The 10,073-nt window shown below is 50.8% G+C and overlaps 1 protein-coding gene across 1 annotated transcript in view; it reads right to left on the bottom strand.

Moving 5' to 3' along the window:
• Positions 1-2,831: 2,831 nt before the first annotated feature.
• WWC1 (WW and C2 domain containing 1) overlaps positions 2,832-10,073 on the bottom strand; it is a 149,841-nt gene continuing 142,599 nt past the window's right edge. Inside the window, exons 21-23 of the mRNA XM_059917651.1 lie at positions 7,520-7,753; positions 5,236-5,357; positions 2,832-3,626 (exon numbers count right to left, since the gene is read on the bottom strand). Coding sequence (XP_059773634.1) covers positions 3,560-3,626; positions 5,236-5,357; positions 7,520-7,753 — 423 coding nt within the window. The 3' untranslated portion in view covers positions 2,832-3,559. The remainder of the gene's footprint in view (positions 3,627-5,235; positions 5,358-7,519; positions 7,754-10,073) is intronic.

Raw genomic sequence — 10,073 nt, 5'->3', positions numbered from 1 at the left:
CGTGTGGGTGTGTTTGGGGGTGTGCGCTGAGCCTGATTGGAGAGACACCTGCATCCTGACACCCCCCCATAGCAGTCTTCAGTACTCCTCTCCCACCCAGAACCTACCTTACTTCCTGATTTGGAATGACAAAGGAGATGAGATTAAACACACCTCTGGGGCAGACTTTTCATCTCATTCATTCATTCCACAGGTATTTATTAAGGACCCACTCTGCATCAGATCCAACAGAAAGCAAGGCAAGCAAGGTCCCTGCTTTTAAGATCTTATGTCCTAGAGGGAAGAGACAGGCAAGAGGGATGTAACAAGATCACTGCAGAGAGGAACAGCGCTCTGAAGCAAACAAAGCAGGTCACTGTGTCACAGAATGACGTGTGGGAGGGTAAGTGGATGGGGTGGCCCAGGGTCAGGGTGGAGAGGCTCTCCAAGGGGGTGAGGATTGAACTGAGATCTGAATAGGGATGAACAGAGGGCCGTATAGTGGGGGGATGAAGACACGGTGGAAGAGTGGAACCAGGCAGAAGGAACCAGAGGTGCAAAGGCCCTGTGGTGGGGATGGAGAGAAGAAAGGTCAGCGTGGCTGGAACCTGATCAGCAGAGGGACAGTTCACTGGACAGATCTTGCTGGTTAGCTTTCTTCAGAGGCAGGAGGCACAAAGGCTGCCAGTGTGCACACTGCAAAATATTTACAGTCAAAAGGCAACTACCGGTTTTATGAACAGGACAGTCAGACCCACTGAGGTTTACTGAGTGTCTTTTCCCAGACTAGTCTCCTAGTCACCCCTCCGTTCTCCATACCCCCATGCAGAGAAACCACAGGATTTCATGACTTCATTCTTCAAAACCAAATGTTCAAAGTCCCTTCAAGTAGGACCTCATGTGACGTGGTAACCCCAGGAAACAGAGAGTGGAGCTGAAAGACAATAGAAATTTTGAAGTCCAAAGATAGGATCTGCATCCTAGCTCTGGCCATTTATTATCCGAGTGATCTTCAGCAAGTCATCTCACATGTCTGAGCTTTTTTTTCCCTGAAGATTCTGGAGAAGACACAAGCACAATTACAAATGGAAGATCCCTTATTTATTCCTCAATTTCTTGCCAGGCAAGCAACAGGATGTATTGGTGTTTGGCCAGTGAACTGCTTTTATAGAGAATTCAATGCCACGGCTGACAGAGGGCCTTCTGCCTTCCACAGAGGTGGTCTGCTTCTTCTCCCAAATGCTCCATAGCCTGAAGCAACACTGAGACACACTTCTCTGGCTGCAGCCTTTCCAACACTCAAGGAGGGCGTTTAGAGCTCTGCTTCTTAGCACTTGCTGCTCTGGGAGTGGGAGGGGCTGACCCTCGTCGGGAAAGCTGAACACGGATGAAGGTATGACTGAGTGAAAAAAATTGCGTTGCAGGACCTTCAAGTTTTTACCGAGCACTCTTGACTTGGTTCACCAACAGACTAAGAATAGAGCGAGGATGCAGCTGACCTCTGGTCCTGGTGCATTCAGACCCCAAAACACTCCTTCTTTCTCCACTTCTTTTATCTGCTCTTCTCCTTAGGGCTGGCCCCAGAAGCTGCAACCACGGTCAGGATAGCTTTGGGAAGAGAAAATCTAGTTTTCAACCTTCAGGTGGAAAATGCAGGGGAAAGGTTCTGATTGGCCCAGCTGGGGCCCCAGGCCTAGCCTCAGTCTAATCGTGGTGGCCAGTGGGATAGGTCATCTGCCCCATTGCTGCGGCCAGAGCCCTGAGCTGAAGGGCAGGGTCAGCAGGGACAGCAGCTGTCTCAATGCTCTAAGCTGGGCAGGCATTAAGGGCCACAGGAACAGCACAAGATGCAACCCCTGTGCTCTTGGACCTATTACAATTGAGTCAGGGACAACGTTGATACTCATTTAAAGAAACGTCCAAGCCAACCCTCAGCACGTGCGATGGATTTCCACAGAAGGTGAGAGAGTGCATTCGACACTCGTGTGTTCAGAGAGGTGAAGCCCCGGCTTGGTGGTGAGGAACTGGACTGGATAGTTAGAGGGAGGCCTGGCTGTCCAAAGACCTGGAAGCCACGTGGGGAATTAACAGTGGATTCTACACCACTCCAGGTTCCTTCTACATAAGGAATAATACACAAGGAACCGCCACGTAAGGAACGTAGTGAGGAGTTGGGGGAAAGCCCCCGAAGCCTAGAAGGGGGCTCTACTCCCTCCTTACCCCTCCCCCAATGGTCCTCAGTGGCCCGGAGAGGGTCACGTCTCTTAGTGTCCCCTGCCTGACTCTCCGGTAGGATGTGGGGTGACACCACTTTGCCTCTGCCTGGCCTTCATTCATATTAAACCAGCTGGTCCCTCAAACTGCAGCGTGCGTAAGACTTACGTGGGAACGCGGATAAAAGCTGGTCTCTGAGCCATCCTGGTCTGGGGAGGGGTCCAGGAGTCTGTATTTTTAACAAGCTGCCCCAAGTGATTCTGATGTGGCTGGCAGTGCAACATATTATAGTGGGTTGGCCCAAAAGTTCGTTCAGGTTTTTCTGTAACATCTTACGGAAAAACCCGAACGAACTTTTGGGCCAACCCAACACTTGGAGGACAACTGCACGGGCTAATTTCAGAGGAAGGAAGGAGGAAGAGATTCTGCTACTTGTTTGTTAACGGCTGACTTCGGATGTCTGCAACAGCCCCAGCTGAGCAGTGATTTTCACTTAATGAGCAAATGAGCAGAGGAAAGAAAAAAATCATCCCCTGGACTGGGGATGGGTAGGGAGGGAATGATTGGGAAGCAGAGAGTCAAAATCAGGGAAACACAGATGAAGTGAGGGGGTGGAGGAGAAAAAGAGAGAGAGGACGTTCGTTCAGAAAGGCCACTTTATTGATGGAGATAAAACTGAAAGGAGTTCTCCACAGCCCTCCCTCACTCGTTTCAGTGGCTTCACTGGGCATCTGAGGCCAGCGTGGGCAGGCCTGTCACTGGCACGGGCTGGGCAGCTCAGCCGGCCCCACGCTGCCTGCTCCATGTCAGGCGGCCACATAAAAACACATCACAGCACGTGAAGATTCGTGGGTGCACCTCAGAATCCCCCAAACAGTTCCCGTGCACTTTTTTTTTTTTTAACTATTGTACAAAATATGTTAAGTAGGAAAGGTCAGCTGTGCTGTGACATCTGCAGGACGTCCTTTGAGGATTACCGTCCCCCAAACATTACTTCTTATTGCAGTGAAACCTCTAGAAGGTAGAGCTGTACAAAAAAAAAAAAAAAAATCTAAACAATTTTATTTTAAGAAGAGCAGCAACTTAACACTGCTTTAGTTCATTTAAATTTTCTTTCTCAAAAATACATTCCTAAATATACAAACTATACAATCTTGTCATTGTAATGCTGGTTTTTTGTGGGTTTTTTTGTTTTTGTTTTTTTAATAATAGAACCCAAACTAAAAAAATCTGTTTGTCTTCAAACCGACAAGAGTGCTAGAGGACTCGTGACTCAGTACCTTCATATAACACCACATAAATAAATTTAGCCACAGTCTAGGTTCACAGCGTGGTCAGTGGAACAAAGGGAATACTTTTCTGGCGATTAGACGTCGTCCGCAGAGAGGGTCGGGATATTCAACCGAGGCCGGGTGAAAAATGCCATCTTCTCCCTGTAAAAGAGGCCATCCCTTTAAAGCAGGGTTTTTCACCCTCACTTTATAGGTATAATGGGCAGGATAATTCTTTTTTTTTTTTTTTAAATTTTATTTATTTATTTATTTATGGCTGTGTTGGGTCTTCGTTTCTGTGCGAGGGCTCTCTCCAGCTGTGGCAAGCGGGGGCCACTCTTCATCGCGGTGCGCGGGCCTCTCACTATCGCGGCCTCTCTTGTTGCGGAGCACAGGCTCCAGACGCGCAGGCTCAGTAATTGTGGCTCACGGGCCCAGTTGCTCCGTGGCATGTGGGATCTTCCCAGACCAGGGCTCGAACCCGTGTCCCCTGCATTGGCAGGCAGATTCTCAACCACCGCGCCACCAGGGAAGCCCGGGATAATTCTTTGTGGTGAGGTTGTCCTGTGCATGTAGGATGTTTAGCAGCATTCCTGGGCTCCACCCACTAGATGCCAGCTGCAAGCTCTCCCACCCCTCCTTCCAGTCTGACAATCAAAAATGTCCCTAGGGACTTCCCTGGTGGTGCAGTGGTTAAGAATCCGCCTGCCAATGCAGGGGACACGGGTTTGATCCCTGGTCTGGGAAGATCCCACATGCCGCAGAGCAACTAAGCCTGTGTGCCACAACTACTGAGCTCACATGCCACAACTACTGAAGCCCGCACGCTCTAGGGCCCGCGCTCCACAAGAGAAGCCATCGCAATGAGAAGCCCGCGCACCGCAAAGAAGAGCAGCCCCCGCTCGCCGCAACTAGAGAAAAGCCCACGCACAGCAACAAAGACCCAACACAGCCAAAAAAAAAAAAAAAGTCCCTAGACATTGCCAAATGTCCCCCAGGGGCCCAAATCATCCCTGATTGAGAACCACTGCTGTAGGGGACATTACCAGGCCCAGCCACCTTCAGTTCCAATCAGAGGCCTCCAGAGTCTGAAAGGGCCCTTGGGCCACTTCCACCGTTGGTTTGTTTTAGATTTCCAATTGGTTAGAAATTAAGGGAGGTCCAAATGTGGTTAGACAAAGGACAGTATATTTTACACGTTTATATTCCACAAAGGAATGTGTTTTAGCACATACACAAACATGAGTATCTTCTCTGAGAGGACAACACAAGTCTAAATGCAAAGCCCTCTGTGAATGGGAGGCCCAGGCCAAATGGCGTGTGGCGCCCTCCCGTGACACGCCTGGGTCCAGGGCGGCAAGAAGGCATCTCCCCGAGACCCCGGCAGGCAGCAGGCAGAGCTAGGGAGGCCCGGCAAGCATCCATCACTCCCAGGCTTATTTATCATTCAGCCAATCCTCCGCAATTACTGGGGATGGAAACGCTAAGAGGAAAGGGTGGAGCAGGTGGCTGATTCATTAAACAAGAGGATCTAACACATGAGCTCGAGTTGTGTGGGGACTGAGCAAGACAGCTGAGGGAAAGCACCGCAGGGCTCACAGACTGCTGGGGACGGCTCGGCAGAGGGTGAACATCTGCTACAGAGGGAGCTGGGGCTCCGCTACGGAAGGGAGCGTGGGATGGGGAGCAGTGAGGCAGAGAAAAGAAGACAGAGGCTGGGCGGGCACGGTGGGAAAGGGAAAGCCGGCTGGCCGGGCGCCCACGTGCTGACCTGAAAGACTGCACTTCTGGGGGCTCCTTACAGCTCTGGCCTCGAAGCCTGTGCACGTCCTTGGCGGCCGACCTCATCATCTTGTCTGTCTGAAGCTCGCCCCTGTGATCTGCTCGGTCCATCTGGAGGGCAAAGTGAGGCAGTAGAGAGTCCTTAGGGTCTCTAGAAATGGGTCAGCCACGGAGGACTTTCTAGCACAAATAAGGAGTCTGCTGCAGTTAAAAGGTTTGAGGGTCACAGAAGAGGCACCCTGACGCTTCCTGTTCCACCATAGGATCCTCTTTATCCCGAACAATGAGGGGAAGTGATCCCATCATCTGTCAGACGGGACAGGTTTTCAGGGCCAGGGAACTGAATACCTGTGTGGACCTGTCAGAAGTAAGGAGACAGGGGCTACCAGGTAAAATGTGTGCTGCCTCTCTAATTCTCAGGGCCACCTAAGAAGGTAAATTTTTAAATTACCTCTATATTACAGATGAGGAAACTAAGGCTCAGGCATGTTAAGAAATTTCTTTAACGTCAAACCACTGAGAAACGGTGGAAACCCAATTCCAAGTCATGCAGTTGTGCTCAAGGGCTTTAGGCACGTTACACTCTTCCCTCCTGATACAAACCTATGGAAGCACTTTTGAGAACAAACCAGAGAGCCCTAAAATATCTATGTTCCATATACTTGAAAACACTGCATAAAGACAGAATTTTGGTCAATGAAGCTACCATTTAAATGGCTTTTTAATAGAAGCTCATCATCAGACAGTCACAGATGTACTTTTTTTTTTTTTTTCTATTTAAAAGGTCAGGTTTTCTTAGTTGGTGCTTTCTTAAGGTAGGGCACATATGCACTTGTTTTCTTACCTCTTTTTGCCTTGGCTACTAGGAAGCTCCAAGATAAATGTAATAGACAACTACCATTAGATTAGGGATATATTTATTGCCTTCTCTTCCTTAAAACTTTCTCTAATTTTCTACTTTCTCTTAATGCTATTATTATAACTCTATTATAAGTACATTAGGGTATAAGTAATAAATAAGAAAGAAATAAACATTTCTGGAACTTCTGAATTACCAGAGTCAACTTGAAGCTCCCACATTAGTCCAGACCTAAGAAGCCCAGTGCCACCTTCCTGCTCTAAGTTATCGTCACCTGCATTGAGAGCTGGAATTGTAGCTAATGGCCCTCCCAACAATCCGGGCAGGCACCCTCTGTAAGGTGCTCTTGCACCGCTTGGCTGTGTACAGAGAAAACTAGCAAAAGTCAATCATTTCTGCCATAGACCGCAATCCTGGCAGGTATTATAGAAATTGAGTCGAAGGTGGCCTCTGCGTGTTGGCCCTATGGTATTTATTTCTTCACCATAGTCCGGGATCTCAAGAGCCCACTGGTGCCAAAGTCAAATTTTTACCCATCCAACTGTTTAAAATGAAGCTCAAATAAGAAGATTTTTTAGTTGTTTAGAACCTGCCTGTTTTGCATACCCCCTAAAGCTGCACCCAACATCTGCTAGTCATAGATAAGATAAACCCCGGGGCTATAAGAGACCCCAAACTGCTGCTGCTTTGGTGTTCTCCAACCCAGACTCCTCATGGTACTCTGAATGACATCATCTAGATGCCTAGGCCCCCTTTCCAACCCCCTTTCCCCTGCCCTCCTCCTCTCTAGGTAGTGGTCCCAGAACAGCTGCCTTTGGGGGGGGGGCATTGTCATGCAGTGAGGGACTTCCCCCAGATGCAAAGTTGTGAAAGCAGCAGCCACTCAAATTAAACTCACTGTGTGCTCTGGCCATTTTGTGGTTATATCTTCTTCCTTGAGCAACTGCCGAAATCCCTCAAACTCACTACACTAGGGCAGGGACGCGAGCAGGCTTGTATTCCCAGGCATCTCCCTCAGGACAAAGCCCTGCCAGGAGCCGCCGCTTTCCCATTTGGAAACACCTGCTCTGCGGGACCGCATGGGCAGGCACTGGGGCAGGTCAGCGTTCTGTATTTACTCTGTTCAAGCGTGTGCCCCAGCGTAGATTAGGTACCCAACATGTTTGATGAAGGACCACCTGGAGGAATAATAAGGGCTTGCACACGTAAACACGGGAATGCAGCAAAAGGTCCTGGCAGCCAGGTAGAGTTAATAAAGTTTGCTGGGCAGAGGGATTCCTGGATCTCTTTGCTGATGGGCGTGAGGGGACCTGGGAACACTCCAAGCGCGTCACAGGGCTGCAGGACCCGTTTGAAGGTCCGGCCGGCCTCCCTTGCAGCAGTGCGCCCTCTGCACGGGCGGGGCGCCACTCACCCGCTTCTCCAACATCCTCAGCAGCAGGCGGAAGCGCTCGTCCTCCCGCAACCACGGGGGAAGCTCTTTCTCCCCGTGGCTCTTGGCCTGTTCCAGCTGCTCCTTGAGCTCCTTCAGCACCGAGATCTCCTGAGTCAGCTGGCTGTGCCAGGTCCTGGTCGCCTGCAGGTCCAACTCGAGGTCCAGCGAGGTGCGTGGTAGGCGCTCGGCGCGCAGGGATTTGACAGACGAAGGCTACGGAGGTGGGGATGGTTTTTGACCCGTTATTACAGGGCCGGGTCTAGTGAGCTCACACGACCCCCTGGTCTGAACCTCAGACACCCTCCCTCCTTCGTTCATCCGCGGGCTTCCGCTCCTTCAAGAATGGGGCTCTCCCTCCCCCTGGAGCCCGTCTTGATGTTTTCCATGTCTACTGCTCGTATTACTGAGCATTTTTATGTCCCAGGCACGGTGCTAGGCGCTTTACTTCTGTTACCTCAGTTCATTTTCACAACCCTGTGAGGTCCTGACCGTTATCATCTGCACAGATGAAGAGGCTCCCAGAGGTTAAATCACACAGATTATAAGCAGTAAAGCCGAGGTTCCACCCCAGGAGCCAGCTCCGGAACCTACCCACTCACTCCCTACATGGTGCTGCTTTCCCTACTCACAGTGTTCTCAACATTTACCCCCTCCTTTACTGGATTCTTGTCACTATCCTGCTCTAAAGCTGTCTCCTCAATGCAGGTCTGTTCCCCATGCATTGACTTTGTGGTCCTGTAATGGACATCTATTGTTTCTGCCTGTTCAGCTTCCACGTCTCTAGTCTTATAGTAATAGCGTCCTCATCTTCCCTTGGGGATCCACTCATCTGCCATAGTCAATCCATCTGTTTCACATGGGGGGCTTCAGGGATAGGAATGTGACCTGAACCTGGCCAATTAGAATCTCAGTGATTGCTTCAGGGGTGAGTATGTTATCCAAGCCCAGGCAGTACCACTCAATTCTGGCACTTTTGCTGAGCTACTGGGAAAAGAGGCAATGTCTTTACACAGAGACCGCTGAGCCAGCAAGATATAAACCTAGAACTGATCATGGTCGTCTTCACCAGCATATGGGGTAGCCCTGTTTAAGAATTAAGCCATCTGGAGAGAGCAGTGCCATGAGAGGGGGACTGAAGCGTGATGACGTTGGTTCAGCTCCTGGATCAATCCATGCCTGAAGTCAGTCCAACATCCTAGAGTTTTCCATTAAATGAGCCAATACATTCCCTTTTTCACTTTCAAGCTATATTTGAGTTGAGTTCTTCAGTTATCTGTATGTAAAAGATCTTGATTAACTACAATCATTAACTCTCCTATCAGAAAACACTGATCATTAAAAAAGAATGACTAAATGACTGTGGGAGATGGAGTTCGAAGATGGCTCCCAAGATTCCTACCTCCTAACATACAAGCCCTGTGTAACCCCCTCCTCTTCAGTGTGGGTGGGACCTGTGAATATGATGGGCTATCACTCCTATGATTAGGTAACTGCAGGGAGTGAGTCGTAGGATGTGCAGCGGGAGCAGGCGGGAGCTTCTGCAGCTGCAGCATCATTTCTCCAGGAGTGGATCCCGGAACACCTGCTCCAGAATCCTCCAAGGAGCTTATTAAAATGCAGTTTCCAGGGCCCCACCCCAGCTGCCTGGATGAGACAAGTCTGGGAGTGTGGCCTCGGAAGCTGCATCATCAACAAGCTCCCAAGGAGACTTGGTGCTCCAGGGACTGTAGCACCAGCCAGCCACAGCAGACGGGGTGGGGCTGGGGTGGGACATCCCTGCCACTTAAGGCCATGTCCACGTTCTCCGGCAGCCAGCGCTCTCTCCTTTCCGGGTGCGCCTCTTCGGCACTGCCTTCTTTCTCCTGCTCTCTCTAGTTCTTTCTGGAGACTTGGGTGGGGCGGGGTGGGGACAGGCACAGGACCACTCTCCGTGCGGGCTGTCAGCAGCAGGCCCGCGGGAGACGCGGAACAGCTGCCCCTGCGTGGGGCTGTCAGCACCCTCTCCTTTCTCTGCACTTTCTCTTTCGCTTTGCTCTCTCTGCTTCTCTTTCTGACATTCTGGCTCCCGGGTTTCCTCTAGTTCTGCAAGCTCGCCAGAACTGCTGTCGAGCCTGCGTTGAAAGGCCAAAGTGGGGAGGGCCACACCGCACCTCCTGCAGCCCTGACTGGTTGGTGAAAGTCCCTGCTGGGAGTTGGGCCATTGTCTAAGACGGCCCCATCCTGACCCCTCAGCCAAGTCTCCGTAAGGAAAGGCCAGATTGCTCTGCGGGGACAGCTTGTGGCCTCTTCCCTGCGCGTTTCCAGCTGGACTGAGAGAAGCCCATGGGGGGCGGGGGGGGGCGGCGCCCGGCTTCTCTGCCAGCAGGGAGGCTGTCAGGACCTGCAGCTGCCCAGTCAGCTAGACGACACACACCGAACAGAGTCCTGCCTGAGGCAGGCTCCCATCGGTGGCTGTGACGTCTTGGGTTGATTAGTTCTCAGTGACTCTGATTCCTACCCAAGAAAACAAAGCCAAGTATGCACACTCCTGTTC

This window comes from Balaenoptera ricei, chromosome 3 (assembly GCF_028023285.1).
Source record: "Balaenoptera ricei isolate mBalRic1 chromosome 3, mBalRic1.hap2, whole genome shotgun sequence".
NCBI lineage: Eukaryota > Metazoa > Chordata > Mammalia > Artiodactyla > Balaenopteridae > Balaenoptera > Balaenoptera ricei.
Note: the sequence above shows the minus strand (reverse complement) of the source record. Positions and strands in the feature narration are given on the sequence as shown.